The 22,836-nt window shown below is 39.4% G+C and overlaps 1 protein-coding gene across 6 annotated transcripts in view; it reads left to right on the forward strand.

Moving 5' to 3' along the window:
• The first annotated feature begins 149 nt into the window (after positions 1–149).
• The window catches only part of ERC1 (ELKS/RAB6-interacting/CAST family member 1), a 296,218-nt gene continuing 273,531 nt past the window's right edge, over positions 150–22,836 (forward strand). For 4 of the 6 annotated variants that reach the window (XM_075159301.1, XM_075159329.1, XM_075159320.1 and 1 more), the window contains exons 1-2: positions 150–297; positions 11,215–12,048. In XM_075159301.1, coding sequence (XP_075015402.1) covers positions 11,380–12,048 — 669 coding nt within the window. In that variant the 5' untranslated portion in view covers positions 150–297; positions 11,215–11,379. Of the gene's footprint in view, positions 298–421; positions 511–11,214; positions 12,049–22,836 lie in introns of those variants that run through there. The other 2 variants (XM_075159311.1, XM_075159346.1) reach the window with 2 other exon arrangements.

A 22,836-nucleotide genomic window follows, 5' to 3' on the forward strand; every position in this document is an offset into this window, starting at 1 on the left:
CCCCCGGGGGGAGGAGGAGAGGGAGGGAAACCCGGCTCCTTGAGCGGGCGCTGTGGGCGGGGCGCCGCGCGGCCGTAGAAGGGCGGGGCTGCGGGGCGTCGCGCTTCGGCGGCGGCAGGGGCGGGGCTTGTGTGTCTCGCGCCGGGGGCGCGGGAGGGAGCGGCGGAGCTCGCGCGCGAGAGGCGGAGGAGGAGGCGGAGGCGGCGGAGAGCGGCGGGCGCGGAGCCGACCTCGCCGGGGCGCCGCCGCCGCCCGCTCCCGCCGTCGCACACCCCCTCCCCGCGGGCTGACAGGCAGGTGAGGGGCCTCGCTCGGTGCGGGGGGTCGGGGGAGCGGGGGGGTGGGGTTAACGTTTCTTACCGGCCGCTGGGGGGAGCCAGGGGCGGGGCGGGGCCTGCGGGAGCCGGTAGCTGCGGGCAGTCGCCGGGCTGGGCAGGGGCTGCGGCGGCAGGGAGGGGGCAGGCGGCAGGCGGCGGCGGCGGGGCCTGTCGCCGGGGAGCTGCCGCTCAGGTGGGTCCGGGTCCGGGTCCGGGTCTGGCGGCGGCTCCCCCGAGGGCTGCGTGGCCTGTCGGCCGGCCGGAGAGAGGGGGCGCCCGGGCGCGGCCGGGGGAGGCGGCCGGGGGGGTTCGGGGCCTCGCCCCTGCCGGGGCCCGCGCACGCTGTCACCGCCCGGGGGCTGGGCGGTGGCAGCCCTCCCCCGGCCCCGGCTGCCCCCGGCCGGCTCGCGGGGACCGCGGCGGGACGGCCACATCGCCCTGCCCGCCGCCTCGCCGGCGGCAGGCGAGCGGGCCCGCGCCCCGCCGGGCATTGCTCATGGTGGTGGTGCGCCGGGGCGGGCTGTTGTGCGCCGGGGCGGGTTTGGTTTTGCCTCGTACAGAATGCCTGCATGCTCTTCCCATTCGCGTTCCGGATTGTATTTTTCCGCCTCTGCTTATCTAGTCTGTCCTTGGGAAGCGCACGCTTTTGTTGTCTTAGTCACATCATCTGAGGTAATGGTGACCGGTGTCTTTCTACCCAGACCTTGCGGTGTTCTTGGAATTTTTACTTTTTCCCTGTGAATGCTGCTGAATGGTCACATTTCATTTATTTTATTACATCTACTACAAAGTAAGCGTCAGCTGACGTGATTCTTTGTTTCTGAATCTGCTGCCATCCTGAAGCATGTGTCAGGAATTGGCTGTCTTTCCACATCTGTCTCATTTGTAATGTGAAGTCTAAATCTTAGTTATGAAGTATACAATTTATTTTACATGGAATGTTGCATGCACGCTGGAAGTTCACATTATGGTTCGTGCTGACATGGTGTGAAATGGTTTAAAGTGAAACCCCAATGGAAATGGGAGAGACTAGGAGATATGAAGAAAAGGTATAAAGAAACACCTATGGAGGTGGTAGTGGGGGAAAGCAGTATAGGAGCCAAGAGAATGAAAGCAAATGGATAGAAATAGAATTGGTCCGAAGAAGAACGTATGTTTAATGCTTTATCCAAGCTTGTTTTGGGGGCACATTGATGTATGCGGGATGGTTGTAGCTGGATAATATGTTACCTCAAATCCAACAGGCTGTAACCAAAAAAAGTTGTCTGGTGTGACTGCAGCAGTAACCTCCACCAGCTGTCTGCCCTCCTTTTCTCCTGGAGGTTACTGCGTCTTATAGCAGTAGGTGGCTGAACATACATCTCCTCCTGAGCTACTGCGATCTACAGCCTGACATATTACTGTATTTTGTGTTGAAAACTGCAGCAGCTCAGATGTGTGCCCCAATTCAGGATCATTTATGAGTCAGCACCCTTAAAGCCATATCAAATAAGATTAGAAGAAAGAAATCACCACCTTGCCTATGCTAGTATGAGCAGAGTTGGTAGTACGATAGTTGTTTTTTTTCAGCAATGAAATATTTGAACTAAACCAGTAGTTACTTAATAACTGAGACAGCTGTACTGAATGTAGTTCAGTTCTGGAAGCACAGTTCAGAACAGCAGTTCCCTGAAGAGTCAAGTATATGACTTTCCTATATCATCCAGAAATTTGGAATTGTCTGAATCCATCAAGCTGCAAGAGGGACTGCAGCTAGAAAAAGTTTGGGATCTGCTGAGTAAGATGTGAGTTTATTATAATATTTGATATAATTTGAATTTTCTCCACCTTTTCTGGGAAACCAATTTAGCTGTAATTAAATCACTGTAAGGATGTTAGCAGGTTTTCTTCAGTTTGGGTTTCTGCTACCTGGGCTATATTAAAGCATCATGTTTTTCATAAATCTTAGCGTTTTTCTTTGATCCTGTCACAAGCTTTTATGAGATTCTGTTCGCATAACTTTTCATCTCTAATCTCTGGCTAATGGTCTGAGTGGCAAAAAAGCAGGTTTGGTATTTACATGGCCTGTACATTTTTATTGAATTGCAAATCTTGGTCATGAAAGAAACCGAGGTTGGTTTTTTTTTGCTGAATCTGCCACTTTCTCAGTTCCTGGTAGCAGTTATCTGTGTTGCTGTATGAATAGAAATATTTCACCATGCTATTGTAACCAGTGCGTGAGTTCCTTGCTATTATTCCTTATTTTGTGAAGCAGGATACTCTCCCATTGTTACCCTCCTCCCCTCACCCCTCCCTATTTTCAAGCCTGTTCCCCCAAAAGCCTTTCTGTGTGAGAGATTTGTTACAAGACTTACCTGGCTAAGCCACTTGAAAATTGTAGTACATTTAGAGGGTCTGGCTTGTTTTATCTGAGTATGGTATGCTCAGAAATGGATGGATAGGTGGATGCGTGCAGCTTTTTAAATAATCAAACTGACTGCTAGAATTAAGAAACAATAGTACACGTTCTTGAACCTTGCTGGCTACCCCGCCATAAGAGCGCTCAGGGTGATGAGGATTCTATCAATTACTGCCTGTTTAAGCCAAGAGTGTAACTCTGTGGCATATGCAGTGGGCTGTGGTAGAGCGTGAGATCCTAGAAAATCCAATGCTGATTTGGGAAAAGTGATGTTTTCTAGTATGTGGGCTGTGTCGATATCATTAACACAACTTTGTTGTCAGGGTGAGATTATGATGGAAATTCTGTAGATGGAGCATGCTTTGCTTTGCACAGTGATGTTACCCGTGGTGACCTTAGGCTAGCTGTCTACATTGGATTCACTAGTGCTTCTAGGTACTTCTGGGCTTTTGAAACATCTTTGTCACTTTTAGCATTTTGTTTCCACTATTGGGAAGTTGGTTGTTGGTTGCATGCCACCTGGGGGGAAGAGAGAAACGACCATGCATATAAACACATAGTATTTACTGGTTGTATATTCCAAAAATCAGGCTATAAACTCTTTAACCATACAGTGACAGAAAATTAATGTCCACAGGTCTTCGATCTTCTAGGTAATTAGAAGAGAGTGAGTTATTTTAATCAGTTCATCACTAGGAAGTTTACGTGCATGTTCTGACTCCTGTTGCTTTTTGTGTTTTAGACTTTTTTAAAAAGAAAAAAGACACGTGATAATTTTTGTTGTTTTTCTCCTATCTGCTTTAAATTTAGAGACTTATAATTAGCTTCCAGTTATTGCACAAAACAAATCCTGATGCACCTACCCAGCCTACCTACACGTGTAAGTGTTAAGAATGTAGGACAGGGAGGGACTGTGTGGGTTACTGGGTCCAATCCCTGGTAAATCCAGGCAAGAACCAGCAGTTGAGGATGGTCCACAACATATCTGCACCATATGCTAATCATCCTGTAACAAATTCAATGCTGCCAGTGAAATACTTAAAGCTATAGGAGAGAACAGGCCCTGGAACAGTGCCCAAGACTTCTGCCATACCTGGGAAGCTTTTAAGTGCGATGTCCAGATAGTGTTAAGAAATATGTGCCCCAGTCTCTGGAGGAAGACAGAAAAATTTCTGTTGGTACACAGCAACCTGACAAAGGGAACGAACTTGCTTGTGCACCCAAATTTAGTGACTAGGTTAACTCTTAGTATACTGTGAGCAGAACCACTTTACTCTGACAAGTGAGATGAGGTAACGCCTTTAGAAATATCAATAGCACCTCATGTTCTGCCTCGAGTTGAGGCCGACCTCCAGAGCTTTACGAAAAAATCCTTATAAGCAAGTGGTGTATCACGAAGAGTATATAAATATGACTAAATACAGATTTAGCTGAAATACATGCATTTTTATAATAATAGTGAGCCTTTTTCTTTTTGTGTCTTGTTTTTTGGGAAAGAAGATATAAAGGAATGAAGCTGTGGTGGTGAAAGTATACCCTTTATGCTGATATCAAGACTCGTGGGAATTATAAGAAACAAAACCTGATGTCAGTTAAAACTGCTTTTGCAAAGAAGCTGCCATAGAGCAGAGCATGTTCTGTTGTCTTATGTCTTCCTTGTGGAGTAAGTAGATCTCGTGGAAGGAAGCGTACACTTGCGGGAGACAAATTAACTAGGAAGCTGATGAGTATTTCTGACCCTTGTTCAGAGACTCACGGGTAGTGTATTCTGGATGGGATATCTTGTAGGAATAGGAGAGAAGAATGGGAAGCAGAATGGTGTCTAAAAAGAACAGATAATCAAGATGTTTCCATGTTCTGTGGTGATTTAAAGTGTACGTGTACCATTTATGCTAAACTTTCACATTTAAAAAGGGTGTAACAGGAGTGTCAATTTATGTTTAGAAACAAAATACTCCAAATGACTGCTGGGTTTTTCCTCAAAATGTTAGGGTCAGGGTTGATGGCCTACATGTTTTTTAATATGTCAAAGTCACCTAAAGATTATCAGGGATTTTTGAGATATTTTTCTGGGAAGATTTCTCCATCTGCTTATATGGGGGAGAATGTATCAATTCCCATCCTCTCGTGTTAGGTGAGACAGAACAAAGGCACTGTAACTTTCAGTGACCTTGGCAGATGTGCAAGTAGGTGAACTTACTTTAAAAAAACAGAACAAAAAACAAACCAACTTTTAAAAAGGATTGGACATAAACAGATGTTGGTGTTTGGACATCTGTTCATGTGCTATCTAGGAATGAGATTCAATCATAATATAAGCAGTTACATTTTTGTCTTCTTTTTGTCTTAATTTCATTCATCTCTTTTGCTTTCTTGCTGTCAAGGCCATGAGGATAAGTCTATTTGATAAGGATAAACAACCCTGAATTCCATGGGTTCAATGCCTTGCGTCCAGCATTGGCTGGCTTGCAAACGATTTCCAAAGTAAACTTTCTTCTGTCCTTTTTGTGTGTAATAGTCATTAATTTAACATGAAAAGTAGTGAGCTTTCTTACCTTCCAAAACCAAACCTAAAATCTACAATATAGTCCTAAGATAGATGCTTCACATTTTTTATATAAAGTAACATAGCAACCGTAGCTTTTGTAATTGTGGTGTGCACCAGAAAGTAACAGGAATTCAATTTTTCTCTTAGTCTTGGTTAACACACCTCTAAGTTGTTGTGAATAACCTGGCAGGGTTTTAGTGGAATATAAGCTGTTCCTTTTTTTTGGAATTACATCTTTTTTCCCCCTCTCCCTCCCCGCTCTGTTCTGGAGTCCAGGTCCTACTGTATAATCTAGTCATACTTATTCACGATTAACTATTTGGGTGTGAATTATGAAAATGTGAACAATTGCTACCTCTGTTAATGAAGTCTAATGTGTCTGCTACGGTGCTTTATCAGATTAAGATGGCTCTTGTAAAGGCTGACTTTTCTGTTGCTATTATAAAACTGACATTCAAAGCTTTCCTTGTGCAGACAGGAATCAGTGCTACAAGAAAGTTCAGTCTTCTGGAAGCTGGGTATATGGCTCCCATTATGATGGAAGGCACTAGCCGGGTCACCGTGCTGTAAGATGTGCTTGCCTGCCTAGTTCGTGATCAAACTGCCCCATTCCTGACCATCAGGCAGTGACGCTATTAAGGAGTTGACACCATAAATGTTGCTGTCTATCAGCCGGTGTCAGTCCTGAACAGAAACTGCAGAAAAAAATTCAGGGGAAACGTTAGTTGCTGAAGGCTGCAGAAGTTATTCCAAAATTCTTTTTGTTTTAACACATGTAAGCAGAGATTTTCCTGTATTTCTGCAGTATGTTTTTCTGTATTTGGTTTGCTTACTTACCTAGAAGTAGTTACTGCGGTATTAGTATTTGTCCTGGAGTAGGGGGAGATATGAAAGGCATCATGTATTTATGTGACAGGGAGATTCTCCAGAGGTTAACAAAACTTTGTGTTAACGAATCTTCCATTTTCTGTCAGCTGTAGCCAGGAGTGTCTGAGCCATTGGTTCACATAAAATTCTAGATAGAGGGGCTGAGTGTGACAGCGTTGGTAAACACATCTCATTTTATTGGATTCTTTATCCTGAAGTTGGTGTTAGTAGAATTTTTTACATTTCTACTATGCCTGAATACAACTCTTTTATTGAAAACCACCAGATCTTTTGACAAGACTAGTGTACATATTCCTGCCCTCTCTCACTTCATAGTTGCCTTACGAGTAAATCTGCATGAAGTTGTGCAGGTTGCATTTTACTATTCTTTCAGCATGGTAGGTTCTGATGCAGGAGTTACCAGCTTTCCTGCTGCTTTGAATTACCATTTTCATTGATGTATCGTTCTGGATATCGCTGTACTTCTTGGAGTGGTAGCTGCTTTGCTGTTTTGAAGGAGGCTTGATTCTCCATTGCTTTTCACTGACTATGACTAGGCTATTGTAATGAAACAGATTCATTTTAGTTGCCACAAGTTGCACTGTACTACATTTAAATGTTTACTGTCAGATTGTAAACTTTTTTCACAGTTCATGGTGTCTGTCTCTGAGTGGTTTTGGACAGTTACCTATGATTTTGGAAGACATTTTTCTTAGCTGGCACTTCAGGCAGGATGTACTGTTACCTATCTTATCATTTTCATACAGAAAATATGTTCATAACTGTCCTTTTTTCAAACTTTTTCCCACAATATTGTGTAATTCTCATCTGTTCTTTTTATGCTTCTGATAGTCCTTCTTTCAAGCTTTTTCATGATGGCTAGTTAGCATTTTCAACTAATACTAGTCGATCGTCTGTCTTTGTACTTGCAAAGCTGCTCTACCAATCTCTAGATATCTATATGAAGTTTTTACTTTGGCTGATGTTAATTTTTTGGGATTTTTTTATTTGGCTTGCAGATAGGATGCTCTTTGGAAGTTTTTGTTCTCTTAGTGAACAGTGAACAAGAGAGTTTTGTTTCACAAATGTAAAGGTATGCAAACTACCTTGAGGAAAAATGGTTTAGCGCTGACTTCAGTGGTTTTGTTTTTTTTTAAATACTTGCAGTTTATAGTCTCTTTCTTTGTAATCTTAGTTAGGGGTTCCTGTATTGGCAGAAAGGACCAAAGGTTTTTGAAACCTACAGGAGAGTTTGCAAAGGAAGAATGGTCAATACATTCATGTCACAGTTGGACACTGTTCCTTGTGGTTACTACCATTCTGTAAGGTTAAGGGATGATTTATTTGTGACTAAATTTAGGGTCACAGTAGAAGAGGAAAAAAGTAACAGTCCGGCATGTTGGCCTCATGGAAGATAAGAGACCGTACTTCTGAGATTCCTAGTAAAATGCTAGTGTGGGTCAGAATATTTAAAAACTTTAACTTTTTTGGTTATGTTGCTATCTGAAAGAAATCTTCCATGTAATTTTGCTTGGACTCCTGGAGGAAAACTAGAATTCTTTCTTCTTCCTGATTAATTGGTATTGCGAATGAGAAAAGATGTTTCTGTCACTTTGCTGTTTCCAGGATGAAAGATGTTTTTCCTAGTGTGAATTGTCTCAATATCTACTTCTGGTTATGGATTCCTAATAGCAACAAAGTGAAATGGCCAGTGATAAATGCTACTAGAAAAAAAACTGGGGAAAAAGGAGTTAAGATTTATCTTGTAATATGTTGGGGTTTTTTTTGTCTTGAACCATGACAGATCTCTGTGTCAGTGAAAATACTGAAACTGGCTGCATGGTTGGAAGGCTGTATTTAGTTAATATTTGGAATATTCACAATTTTAAAATCTAACAATGGTATAATGAAAGCTCTCATTTTAAGAGAAATACTGGAGGGTTCTGTTTGCTTATTTCCAAAGATTTTTTCTTTTCTTAATCTACTGCTTTTGTTTGGTTTTGCTTTTGAAAAGTGAGTCGGTGTAATGTGTGGTGGTGATGGCAGTGTTGTTGGAGTTCTTCTCCCCAAGTTTCATGTGTGCCCACTCCGGGAATCCCTTCTGTAACCCTAATCAACAGCTAATTCTAGCAGTTGGCTTTCATAGCTTGAATTATTTGAGTTTTCTGGAGTAACAGAGGGTATGGTGCCTACCTGTGAAACAAAGCTTAGGGCTGAATTAGCATAGGACTGGTATTTCCACTTAAGGTGGACGAGAGTTAACCTGCCTGCCCAGTATATTAGAAGATGCTACTGCACAGCACCTGCTGTGGTACCAGCTCCTTCCAGCTGCCTGGGAAGCTACTTTTCTGTCAAGGACATCAGTCACTTTCATTCTTTGAAAAGCTATTAATGGTTTAACAAAACATTTGCTAAAGCAAGGAGAAAGCAATTCCGTGAGTTTTCCATTTTGGGGGTGATTTACTCGTTAGAAATGATCTAAAATCTTTTGCGCGCTTCTTGTGTTTGTTAAGCTCTTTACTAGGCGATACTTCGGCATGCAACAGTAATGTAGTTCTAGCAACGTTTAAACAATGTTTTTTGGGGAAAGTGCTTTAACTAAAACGCACAGAATAAAACATGTGGTTCAAGTTAAACTCATTTAAAGCTGTTAAGTGAATGAGTGTTTGCACTGATTTACTGTGGTGTGAGTTTCTAGGAAATTAATTAAGTGCTGTGATTTGGATTAATTTTCAAGAGAATCTTCGTGAATACAAGCTCTCAGTTGAAAGTACTTTATGTAGCGTCTAAGAAATCATATTGGACTTGTTTTGAGTGCTCAGCTTGGTGTCACAGCAGCATTTTTAGCATTTTGATATCTCAAACAGTGAGATTAGTCTGAAATAGCTTTTCTATTTGGAAGAAGTGTTTTTCTGGGAAGAAGTGTGATCTGGGGCACAGTGGAAGCAACTGAAGCAACTCCAGTAGAACACTGTAGGCTTTGTTACATAGTTTATATTTCTGTACTGTTTTGCATAAGGATATGTAGCTGAAATAGAAGAAATGTCTGATCTGTAACTTGTATTAAAAAAAAAATAATCAGTAGGTGGTTTTTTTGGTAGCTAACTTCAGTTGTTAATGCCACTGGCTATCTTTCCTTGGCCTGTTTTCCTTTACATATGTGTTTAAAATATTGTGTAGCAATATTGTTGCTAGCTTTCGTTGTCATTTAAAAACAAAGAGGAAGAGAGAGGGAGAGTGAGCACTTGAACTTCTTGAGGATGGCGCACAAAACAGTATCAGCTTCCATCAGCTTTGTAAAATTACTCATGCTATTGTATCTTCTGTGAAATAGTGTGAAAATGAAAAAATGCTGGCTTGCACTGATCTTGTTTTCCATTTAAAACTTAGGGTTAAGCTAAACATTTGAAAACTATTTCTTGTTGTATCTTTTCCTATACTAACTTGTTTCTGAAAGGAAAAACGTTGTATCTTTTCTTCATCAGGCTTTTACTTTTTTTCTTTCTACCCTTGCCCAGTATTTTTTTCAATATTATTTTCGATCTTTTCCCCTCCACCCGCTTTTACCATTTCTACAATTTCTTTTGTAAGTGTATTCCTCTTTTAAGCATAATTTTTGATCTGCTTCCTAATTATTATCTCACAAACATGCATTCAGCCATAGGGTTTGGAAAAATTGATTCCTAATATCTGGCAAATCTAACTTCTGAGCAGAAGGTGAGGCTAGATGAAAGCTGGTGATGAAAGGAAAGATGTTGGGATTTATGAGATGCTGCTGCTCTTTGGACAGTACCTGGTACTCTTTCATCTAATGGGGAGAGGTCAGACCAGCAATGTTTCACTGTTCTAGTTTTGATTTCAGTTGAGCCCAACAGTGACTTGAAATGGATTACACTGGAAAAAACAGGGAAAAAAAAGTGAGACCTGTATAATGGGAGTAGTTCTACAGTGCAGTAGTTCAGTCACAAGAGTGGGTTTCATCCCTGTTTCTTGCTCTTCTACTAGATCTTGACTACTAACAGTGGTCTCAGCCCAGTGCCCCTGTACTAAAGAGATACCTCCTAGCGCTTGTAGAATAGCATAATGTTGTGGTGCAAAAATAAGGAATTTTATTGCATATGCTACCAGAGCCCATGTTTAAAGAAAAAGGAGAGGGGAGGAGGAACTGCAACATGATGATGTCATACTGTTCTGTGTTTTAAGAGGTCCCTACTGTTGGAATGATATTATTTAATAGAATTAATCTGAGCTGATTAATGAGAAGTATATTTATTTTGATTGAAATCTTTGCTTAACCTGAACAAAGATTTAAGTCATGTTTAGGACTGAATCCCAGTTCGAAAGAAAATAAGAGTCTAGAACCAGTTTTCAGTGCAGGTGCGATTTCTTGTTCCTCTTAACCTCATTGGTCCCATTACTGTGCGATTGCTGTTCTTTTGGAGTTGTATCTATACTTGCTTAAGCTTTGTGGTCAGTAATGATTTCATGATTCTTCGTAGTTTCGGTTCTGATTTCTGAGTTTGAAGGAGGGCTGACAGGAACACTAAAAGGACCTGCTAGTCGAGATCATGATCAGAATATTTCAGTCCATCCTACCTTCCCATTTGCAGGGTTATTTTCACAGCAGCAGGGTTTAGAAACTGTCCTAGCGAAGCTAGCAATACTTGAAGGAAAAAAATACTACTGAATGGGCTTTAAATTTTGATTGTCTCTCTTACTCAGAAAGGTAACAGCATTAGGGCCAGTTAGAAATAGGAAAAAAAGTTAGACCACTTTTGTAGAGTTCAGGTCATGACCAACAAAATCATGGCTTGAAAATTGATGGGTTCTTTTTTTCCCTCTCTCTCTTTACTGTGATAATATAACAACAGAAAAGCAAGAATAGAAGTTCCTTTTTGCATTTAAATATTAGGGTTTAAATAAAAGATTGCTTTTTTGTGAGTGGGAATTGAAAAGATGCTGGAGAAGTGTAAAGGTAGAATACACTTTATTCTAATGTGGGACAAAATATTGTGTGATAAACTAGGTATTTAATAGTTACTTTTATTGATACAGTTTTTAATATGTTATTTTTATTGATACAGATATGGTCCTGAACATTGTGAGCACGTGACTTCAAAGATGGACAACTGGGTCTGTTATAAGTTGTGATTGGCCTTAAGCTGACTTAAAACTGTTGAAGAACTTAACAGGATTTCTCTCATTCCTGATTTATGCCTATCTAATTGCCTCACACCACCAGCTTAATCATGTATGGAAGTGCTCGGTCAGTTGGTAAGGTTGAGCCAAGCAACCAGAGTCCAGGGCGTTCACCAAGGCTGCCACGGTCACCACGCTTGGGCCATCGTCGGACGAACAGCACAGGAGGCAGTTCTGGGAGTAGTACTGGGGGTGGCAGTGGGAAAACCCTTTCTATGGAAAATATTCAGTCCTTAAATGCTGCCTATGCTACGTCTGGCCCTATGTATCTAAGTGACCATGAGAACGTGGGTGCAGACACCCCAAAAAGCACCATGACTTTGGGCCGATCTGGGGGGCGGCTGCCTTACGGTGTTAGGATGACTGCAATGGGTAGCAGCCCTAACATTGCCAGTAGTGGAGTTGCCAGTGATACTATTGCATTTGGAGAGCACCATCTCCCTCCAGTGAGTATGGCATCCACTGTGCCTCACTCACTGCGCCAGGCCAGGGATAACACAATAATGGATCTGCAGACACAACTCAAAGAAGTATTAAGGGAAAACGATCTGCTTCGCAAGGATGTGGAGGTGAAAGAAAGCAAGCTGAGTTCTTCCATGAACAGTATCAAGACCTTCTGGAGTCCTGAGCTAAAAAAGGAGAGAGCTCTAAGGAAAGATGAAGCTTCAAAAATCACCATTTGGAAGGAACAATATAGAGTTTTGCAGGAAGAAAACCAGGTTTGTCATCTAATGTCACTGTTGCGTTAGTGCAGTAGCATGATTAAATGAGTTTCGTAAACTTGCATGTCACATTTAAGCAGCTAAATTAGATTGGTGCTTTTCACAGGTAATTGGTATAAATAAGATGTGTTTTCAACTTGCAAGCCTCTTTTTAAATGTTTCTTGTCCAACTTGTAAGCCACATCTTGAGTGCTCATTTCTCCTTGTGTGTCGTGGTTTTTTTCCTAGGACTGATGCTTAACCACTCGGTTTCCTTTTGGAAGTATTTTATCCTGTTGATAATTAACATTTCTATAGTACTTACCTCTTGAAGCATTCTCTGAGATGCAGAATGTACTAACTGCTGACCCCAAATACAACTGAACTGTTGCTGAATGTTGACAGATAGCCAGTAAAATAAAGTTCACATTACACTGGTCTTATTTTAGAGCCCCAGTTAAAACCTCCAGACCTGCAGTTTTCACAAACAGATACAAATTGTGTTCTTGGCTACATTTAAGTAACACTATTTAATACTTGCTCATCTATTGTTTTGTTGTAAGCTGTGCATATCTTATTATGCAACTATCATAAAGAACCCTACAGGTTTTTTGTAGTGGTCTGGCTAGTTGGAGAATAGGCAGAAGAACAGAGAATCTTGGGCGTCTCGTTCTTTTCTGTTGTCTCTCTTAAAAGCATTCCGAAATTAGAATAAAACTGAGAGGTTGATTAAAATTGAGGTGTCTTTGTAGTCAGCTCTACTTATTAAAAGCTTTTTTAAAATTTTCCCACCTATACCTTCTTGCTAGCTTAATCCTGAAGTACCTACTTGTCTTTGAATTAGTGTCCTCCTGTTCAGTTGTTTCTGGCCAAATGTGGGTTAGGCATCTTTCTGGACTCTCCAGTAAGAAACCTCACAACTCTTATGGAAAACAGGCCCAGCGTCCAACTCCAAAAGTTTCCTGAAATGTAAGTCAGCTTTCACCATGACAGAATTACTTTCCCTATTGAATTTTTTAAATATCCAAGAAAGTTTAATGAAATAGTTTCCATAATTCAAGCGTGATCATGTACTTGAAGCTTTTAAGGTATACTTGCCATTTTAGGCAGCACTTTTTTTAAGATTTGCTTCAGAAGATGGAGGGGATAGGAAAACTGCTGGAGGAAAAAAATAATGCTGGTAGTACTTGACATGTACTAGACATGTTATACTCTACTTTCAGGTGACCTGTCTTAAATAGTAGATTCCTTTTGGTTAGTGATAGTCTGCTACACTGAAGCTGTCTGAGATTTTCTTTTCACTTTTTAAAGAACTGAGTTGAAGAAAGTAAGTTGATTTTCCTGAGTTAGTATGAAATAATTTAATGAACTTGTCATGTGGTTTTATACCTGTATTGTTACCGAATGGTAAGTATCACAACATTGGATTTGTTAATGTGTGCAACATTTCGTATTCATTTTCGTATGTCTTCCTGGAGTGAAGAAAACTTGAATTTAAATAATTTTTATTACAAAAGTAGGATTTCCTTAGAAGGAGTAATCCAGTGAAAATTCTAGTTACAGTGGTACAGTACCAGTATAATGAAAACATGGAATACCATTCACTCAACTTTCTGATGCTCTTTGTATTTCAGCTGCAGGTAAGTATTTTAATTCTCAAATTCTTTCCATTTTTGAGTTCTGTTTTCATACTGAAGAGAATGTCTTGGAATATAGTAACATTTTTTTCTGAAATGAGTTTTGACATTTGAGGATGCTGTGGAAATCTTGCAAGAAAAATGCAATGAATGTATGGTATAGAATGGATTAAGCAGTTACTAAATATGTATAGGCTGGAGAACAGTGATTCCTCTATCTGAGGTTTTTTTTTTTCCTTGTCTTTCCTTTATCCCCTAATTAAACATTTACAGATATTTCCAGGCCGCTGTTCTCTAGGCAATCACTATAATTATTACCACACTGGTAGAATTGTGTAACTTTGGTCCAAAAAAAGAAAGGGTGCAATTTAAAAGTAAAAGGGTATTATTGCAATGAGCTGTAAAAACTAAGAATGCTAATTAATAGATTATAGTTAGCTAACAGTGTGTCCTAATTAAACTCTGAATTCATTATGTCTTCTATAGCCTTCTGGAGTTGGTCACTTCAGCTCTTTATAAGGAAGATCAGTTTAATAGGATTTACTGTAATTAAACAGACTTCTCTGTTTAGACACTGAACAAGGGATTTCTCTGATCTGTTGGGGGATCAGAAAAATGTCTTCATTACCCCTCCAGCCTCCCCATAAGATGAGTTCCAGTATAATTGCAGGAACTAGTGTTTTAAACCTCAATACGAGTATTTCAGCACATCACTTTTTAATAAAGACTTCTTGCATGGCAGGACTTGTGCTTTATATTAAGTTTAGCTAAGGCCAAATGCATTGTTAAAAATTGACTCATGGGGCCAAGATGCTGGCAGACTCATGCCATTATCTGATAGTCATCTCAATCTCTTTGCTGTGATCTTGGTTCTATTCCTCTACACACACTTGATTGTCCCTGATCATATTTTTTACTGCTGTTCTTTTCACCTCAACTTTGAATGATTGAATTGCCTCTCAGTTTTGGAAGTTGTTAAAAATAAGTGAAAATGTGAGCTCTGGTTGATTGCTACTTCAGCCTCCTGTGAAAAATGCACTGGTGTCTTTGGGTTTTCTTTCCCATTTCTTGGGAACATGTGCAAATAAATCACAATTATTGATGTATTGTTGATTACTGATTTCCAAGAAATTTTCTGGATTCACTAAAGATCAGAGGATGAATAGGGAGATTAAAGAGCATGCTACCTATCCTGAGGCAGTCACATCTCTTTTTGTTTGGTTGTCTTCTTAGAGCAATAGGTAGCAGGGATATCTTCGATATAATACTGAGAATGTCATGTGCATGCACCTATATAGCTCTCACTTGGGTTGAGAGTGCTTTAGTCTTGCTCAGTTGTGGTGTTTTCACCAGTTGTGGTGCGGCACAACAGTATTCATCAGCTACTCTGAGCAAATACTACAGCTGTGGAGTGTAGCATATGCTGAACTTTGCTTTCATCCTTTGTTACTGATCTTGAAGAGCCAGAAAATCCTTTCTTTTCATAAATGGGGAATGTCATTGTCATCTCATTTTGAAGAGCGCAAAATTAACGTGGAAAGTGTTCCTTTAGTTAACATAGGTTCTTGGAAAAATACAATAGTTTTCAGTGCAATGTGGATTAGTTAACCCATTATACTTTGCAAGAAGCCAAAAGGAGAGTGCAAATGATTTCTCAAAGGTTAACAAACACATGCATATCCAAGGAGGAACTGATGGAGCCAATAAGCAGGAGCTTGTTTTTGGCGTGGTATCACTCTCCTCAGTAGGAACTGTATTTTTCTGAATTGAAAAATATTTTTTTTTAGTGTGTGTGGTTTAAAGTTTCCCTGGAAACCTCTTCATCAGAAGCTAGAAGAGGAAAGGAAAGACAGTGAGTATTTTTTGCACTTTGATAGAAATAATTTCTCTGAAGACTGGACCATGGTGTACTATGTGGAACTCAAGAACAAAGAAATTCCTTTCAGTTGAAACTTGCTTATAACAAGGTAATTGTCCCTTAAAATAAGTAGTGCAATGCAAATTTGATGTCTAACGCCCTGCATTGAAATTTCCCACGTTTGACTGATCTACATTTAAGATCTGATTTATGTTTCAGCTGAAATAATGTGGTACTGCTGAAAACATCTTTTTACTTCGATGTATTTCTGTAGTCTTTTTGTGATTAGAGGCCTTGGATGTCTGAGCGAGAGAGTTTAATCAAGAAAATATTTCTGAAAGGAATTTCACCTTGCTTGGGGTAAGCGCTTGAAGAACATTCTACTTTATTGTGATGGAGAAGTGTGATGGGTGTACTCCAGCATTTCATCTGTGTTCTCCAGACTTCTGTAATTGCATCCTCACAGTCAGAAGTACTCTCCATTTCATAGTACCATGGAATAAGCATCTCACTTTTTAAAATGTAGTTGTCCGTGTGTTAGCCCCTTAAATGCCTTGGGTGCTGCTGTTGTGAGACTGGCTGAGCTGCTAATGAGTACATTCTTCCTCTGAAAATCAGATTAATTCTCATTTCTCCATTGATTTAATTTTTTGGGTTTTTTTTAATTGTATAAAAAAATTATACTGATTTGTCTTAGTACTGTGTCATTCTAATACTAGTACCATTCCTGAGTTGGTTATTAGTTGATAGAAAGCTAGACTTTCTCCCATTGTGAATGTTTAATTGTGCAATATGCGGTTCCATAGTCGTTGCTTAAAGGCATTATCTGTATCCCACAATTACACTTAAATAATTCTTTCAATGGTAGAGTTGGCTCTCTAGAATGCTGCTGGCTTTAAGGTTCCCTCTGTCTTTCCCCAGTACAGCATGAAATTGTAACTTAATTCTCTTTTAGAATAACTCAAAACTAGCTCCTCAAGAGTGCTTGATATCTGAGGCATTTATGAAGTTGCAGCCCTTTGTAGTGACTTCAAAAATTGTCATGTAATTGCCCAAGAGATGGGTCTTCTGTGTTCTGTCTTTTTGCAATTCTATAAGGAAATAAAATTAGACTTTTTGTGCTTATCTAGCTTCCCCAATGCTCCTTTCTCTCCCATGTTTCCTATTGAGGTAGAATCTAATACCTTGAGTTGCTTTGAGCTGTACTGTAGGCTGAGTGGCTGGTCCCTATTCGATCCGTTAAACATACAAGGGGAGTACGACCAACTTAAAAGCAGCTTGTAATAAAGTGGGTGATGTCAGTGGTACTGTTGAACTTAATAGTTTAACTGTGCTTTTTGATGTTAAGCTAGGGAAGGGATTACTTTAAATTCTGGTCCCCCTTATAGCGGACTCTTTCCGTTACAATTCTTTGTCTGCTATGTATTGAGACTGTTCAGACATTACACTCCTAACTAGGGTTGCAGTGTATTATTCCACCATTCAGTATGTATATTCCTGAAAAATCTTGTCTGTGTTACTGTATTTCTCTAGAAGCCATTGTCTGTTTTGGCATTATTGTAATTCTGATGTTTGAGTTAATAACTTTTTCCCTTAAGTGTTCTTAATTTCTAAAGTGTGAACTAGGTAGCTTGAAACTGTGTAAGGCTCCAGTTTGGAACCGATCAAACTTCCTATGTTCACTCAGTGTAACAGTTGAACAATGATAGACGATGGCAATAACAGAGGTACTCCTACATTATAGTTCATTTTAGCAGAGGTCTTGTACTGATGATATAGCTTTCTAATACCAAATCTAATATTCTCGTGTGTCTTTCTTCCTCTATGTGTTATTGATTTAAGTAGAAAGGAGAGGAGCACTTTTGATGGAACTGCCTGTTCGTGGAACAAGGATTGAAGTTGTACTAGTAATATGTATGCCAGTCTTCCTGTATGCCTCCAAAAAACTGAAATAGGGCTTTTCTTAACTATTTTCAATTTGGTGATATTAGAAGACCTCATAGACTTGAAGATGATACAGCAGAGTGGTCCACCATGACTAAACTGTTAGTTGGAAAGAATAATTTTTGTTCTGCAAAGTAGGTATTTAAGGTCCTGTTAACAGTCTGTATAACGCTTAAGACATTAGTAAGACAGAGAAACTTTCTGTATTTAGGATAAATATATATATATATATATATTCTGAGATAAGAGCTAGAGACCAAAAGAATTTAGAGGAGACATTTCTGTAGTGCGAAAGTGAATATTGTATTGCATAAGTTACCAAGAGCAGTCATGCCAGCTATCTGAATTAGTAATTGAAGAAAGAAACATTGTGAAATGCCGCTTTAGCCTCAGCTGGCAGGAGGGGAAAAAGAGAAGAAATTTGGTAGTGTTCTAGATATTCCAGTGTACAACACCTTTGAATTCATTTTGTATATACACTGGTGTTTAGTGAACACAACAAAATATCAGTATTTTTGGTAATAGTGATTTGTGGTGATTTAAGCTCCTTGACAGAAACCAGATTGCCACAGCTTCTCAGCAGGTAAGCTTGGCTATTTGGGATTACACTATTTTCTTTTCCTGCATCGATAATGCTTTGTAGTTTCTCTGTATAATTTTTGGCATAATCTGATGAACAGAGGGAAAAATGGCTGCATCTGTTAAATGTAGGGGATCATAATTGTATCTCCATTTTTTCTCTGAAGGTAACAATTGCCAGACCTTGAAAAGAAAGTCTTTTCAGCAAAACTTAGTTTCATAACCCACAAGGTCTCTATAAGTATATTTTTATATAGTATTTGGAGATTTATATTGGGTCCTCTCGGAAAGACCAGAGTCACCTTTTGTAGCGGAAAAAAATACAAGGACAAAGCGTATTTAGTTTCCTTCTGTGTTGATACCAGTTGTTATATCTAGGTGACTTGCTTGGTGCTTGCAGTCGTAGTACCTTGGACTGCGAAGCACAAATGGTTTGGGTTTTTTTGTTATATTAGAAGCCTTGAGAAGCAGGTGGCAATGATCAGTTTTTGTAAAGCTCCATTCTAATTTAGAGATCATACTAAATCACCAAAAAACCCCTTGATTTAGTGATTGTTCTTTTTACTCTTGAAATGCTTTGTAACTCAATCATGCCCTGTTGTTGTATTGTGTTTTGTACAGTCACTTTTGCTTCCAAAGAATACTAAATAGTCTGTTTTCCTTTATTTATCCTAATGGAGCTATACTTTTTTTTTTTTAAATAACCTTGGACTAAACACCAAAACCTTTTGTACTGATTGGGAGAATTTGGGGCATACCAATATACATCGTGTTTTGCAGTTGCAGAGTCAGTATTTATATTTAAACCATAAAGAAAAGGAAGAATTCATGGAAGGGTTCATTATCAACATATAGATCAGTATTTGAAGAGCTCTTATGATAATTTGAATTTTTGTCAGTTGACCTACATTAAAAAAGTCTTCTTATGGATTCACCCTAGGAAGAGACTGGATTCTTTAAAAAAAACCAAACAAACCCAAAAAACCCCACAAAAAAAAACAACCAAAAATCCAAAAGCAACAAAGAGCAAAAAACCAACCACACACAAAAACCCCAACAAAACCAAACAAAAAACCAAACCCCAAACCTCCAAAAGCATAAAATTGTCATTTTATTGCATGTGTGCTCATTGAAATGAGCATGATCAGATGACAAAATACTGGCATAGAACACCATTAAGAGTGCTTCTCGTGATCATTGCATTAGAAATCGGAGGAGTTAAACTTATGTATAATCGTTACAGGAATAAATACCATGTGACTGGCTTCTTCAGTTTAATTTTAGCAACTTCGTTTGTAAACTGGAATGCTAAGTAATGTTCTATCATCGGTAAACCTAAGATTTTGACAGCTGTTGCATTTAAAGTGTTTATTCATCTGTATACAAGCTTTTATTTTTTCTTTTAATTTATTTATGTACTAATTTTTCCTATTGTTATTTAAATGACTCAAGTGTGTGCACAGTGGGCTGCTTTTGCTTTTCCCTGGGTAAGGGCTGCTGGTCCAGGATCCCCTTGAAACAGAGAGAAAAATGATTTAGTCCTCGTTGCTCTGCTGCCTGCAGTTCCTGTATGGATTGCTTTTGAAATCTAGTGATTGTTGTCACTATTTTGGAAAATAAATACTGTAAGCCAACAAGGGTGAGCAATTGTTTGGAAGCAGTTAGATTCTTCCAGAATTTGACTCCACAACATCAAAAGGAATTTAAAGGCAGTATATAGTTTCCTAACAATCTCGAGCAGTTCATTGCAAGCACACAAAATATAGACCAGGTCATGGGGTGATGGGTTTTCATGCATAACATAATGAAAATACACTTTTTATTGAGGGAGGGAGAAAGGGATGGAGATCAGCTGTCCAATAAAAAGATCTTTTTCAATGCTTTGCAAATATAGTAGAGAAGTGGAGAATAAATTCTACTTTTTTGAAAGGTGCTTTGTTAATACCTATTGTTGTATGATATCTGCATTGTTTTCAGGTTCTGTAGTGTGTTGCTATGTATTTCTGTTTCTACAGTCGTACCCTTTCCTGCTTCTTCCCTTCTTTTCCTCCCCCTTCATATCCTATCCCTGCTCCAGTGGGCTGGGGAGAGAAACAGGGAGACAGCCTAGGTTTGGAAAAACAAGCAAGTAATAAATGGTAGTCTGAAGATAACTAAACCTCACTGGTATCTGTATCAAAGCTAAGAATGGTTGCATTTTTTCCTGACCAATACATGCTACATCATCATCATCATATTCTTATAAGCAGCGCTATCAAGGAGTAGGCACTTCACTAAATACTCTTTTGCTGTCTAAGTGTTTCACAGATGCAGGCCTTCTACATGAGAAAGTATGCTTGACGTTAAGTTTATGGATTTTTGATCCTTCTTGTCAGATGATCAGGTACCAGCTACCTTGGGCTGTTAAATTTTGAGAACAGATGGTCTTCTAATTATATGTTGATGTGGATTCAGAAGAATATGGGGTCATGCATTTCTTCTGATCCTTTTTGTCAACTTTTTTCTGAGATTAAAACAAGTCAGCACATGAACTACCGCCATTCAGAGATGAAAATCTTTTTTCTTCAGGTACTTTGTACAGGATCTGGTTCTTCCATAGTAGTTGATTGCTCCTGGCATCAAAAAAAAATGTATGCAAATCCTACCTTTTTTAATGCAGTGTGATGAGGCTTACATACCTTTTTCCCTTACAGGAGTCATGAAATTGTCTGAGTAATAGTCTGGTTTTTAGTGGAATCATGTCCCAGATGACAAATACTGATTTTTGACTGAGGGGAGGGAAAAGCTTTCTGAACATATGTTTTGTTGTAGCATGTTGTCTTTGAGGACCTGTGAGTGCAAGAATGCTCATCTCAGGCTTAACCTATTGGTAGACTTGAGTTATTTGGATGAGGAAGAAGTCCTGACGCTGAAGATAGTGGTGTGTCCTATAGCAGACCTCCTGTCTTGGTATGAGAAAACAAAGCTCTTTTTTTTTTTTTTTAAAACCATGGGTATAATTGATTAGACTTTCCACATTATAAGTGGATATCAGTTCTCAGATGAACAGAAACAAACCGTGAAGCAACAAAAGTAATTTGAGATAACTAGAGCTCTCCTCATTAGAGAGGCAAGATACCCATGCAGCTATTCCAGCATCTGATCTCACATGTGTAGGCATCCATGAACCTTATTCTTATGGCTACCTCTCTTTTGAGAGATGGAAACATTTAATACTAAACATCTGATTTGCCAAAGGATTCAGGGCATCATACCAAAACTCTTAAACTCTTGCTAAAAATGTTAGAAATGTCAAAAGCAACACAGCTAAGAAACACCAACCTGCTTGGAAAGTAAAGCTTTATTGTAGAAGATGCTAATCCTCCATAGTCAATTCATGCCTTGGATCTGATCTAAAGAAGCAGTAGATTGATGAGAAGGACGTTGTCTTTAAGAGTGGTCATACTTCTACAACCTAGGCTAGATCCTTTCAGTGGAGCTAGATATGATGATTGAAGGTTTCTATACTGTGTCTATGCTCAACACTTTCTTGCCAGCGTGCTACAAAATGAAATTACTTTTTCTGCTTTTCAGAAACTGGAAGGTGCGTCTCATGCACACAAATGGAAAGCAACTGTGAGGTTTTTCTCTTCCACATAAGAAAAAGGTGGTCTTAGTTGTATTGTGGACTTAAAAAGAGTGAAGGAGTGTGTAGGATAAGATTTGCTCCTATCTCTTTTTAGGTTAGAATTTGTTTCATGGAAGTCTTATGGGACATAGTTGTTTATCTGATCCAAAAGAGATCCCTCAGTTCACAGTAAGACTTAATTATTGGTCTAGATTTTGAATCAACTAAAAAGGTATATATGAAGTTCCTGAAAGTGGTTTTGGCTTCTATGGCAAGAGATTTCAATATTTCTTTGCTGGATGAGAGTAGTACATCCATGGAGAAGACGAAAAAAGCTTTAGGCTGAGGATTAGTGCTAATAGGTGAAACGGTGAATCCCAGAATAATCCTAGGAAAAGGAAATGGGCAGAAAGAACAAGCGTAGTAAAGGCTTGTAATTAGGTTGTTAGGAAATGCTGTGCCCTGCACTGGAGATTAACGGTGTAAGCAGTGTAATTGTACAAAAGGCCTACAACCATAGATTTGCTTTTTTTGAGGGTAGAGGAATTTCCCAGCCTTCATCAGCCTGTAGATCAGTTGAGTAAAATCAAATTATTCTGTCTATGGAAGCTTTGATTTGGAGGACAATTTTTAAGGCGTTCTCCTTCAGCCAGTATCCGATGGGTCAGGTTTGGCCATATGGTTGTGAGTCTGTTAATGTGTAACCATTTTAATAGATCTGTGAGCCTAGTTACTCAAAGGAGGGACCTGTCTAAGGAAGCATAGGTATACTTTCATATGAGAAAGTAAATAGTGTGCTATATATGTGCAGTCAACAGCATTTTTTACGGGTGAAGAAGAATGAAAAACTCAACCATTTTGTGATCCTCTTTGTAGAGGGCGTTTGGACCTTCTGATCACTTCACTGTGTCTGGGAGGTTCAAAAGAATGGAGTTATCTCCAGCAGTTTATTGGCAGGGGAACCCCAAAAAAGACCTTGTAATAAAATGAGCTCATCCAAACTTTACTTAACACTGAATTTGTTTTGGTTTGAACTAGCAGATGGTTTTGACAGTAAGAAAAGTTTTAATAAGTATGCTTTGGCCGTGATTCACGAGAAGCTCCATGCACATACTTCACCAAACAGCTGAAGTAAGTGTGGGTACTACTGTGTGTGTTCGGGTTATGATTTGTAATACCAG

Source organism: Calonectris borealis, chromosome 1 (assembly GCF_964195595.1).
Source record: "Calonectris borealis chromosome 1, bCalBor7.hap1.2, whole genome shotgun sequence".
NCBI classification, from domain to species: domain Eukaryota; kingdom Metazoa; phylum Chordata; class Aves; order Procellariiformes; family Procellariidae; genus Calonectris; species Calonectris borealis.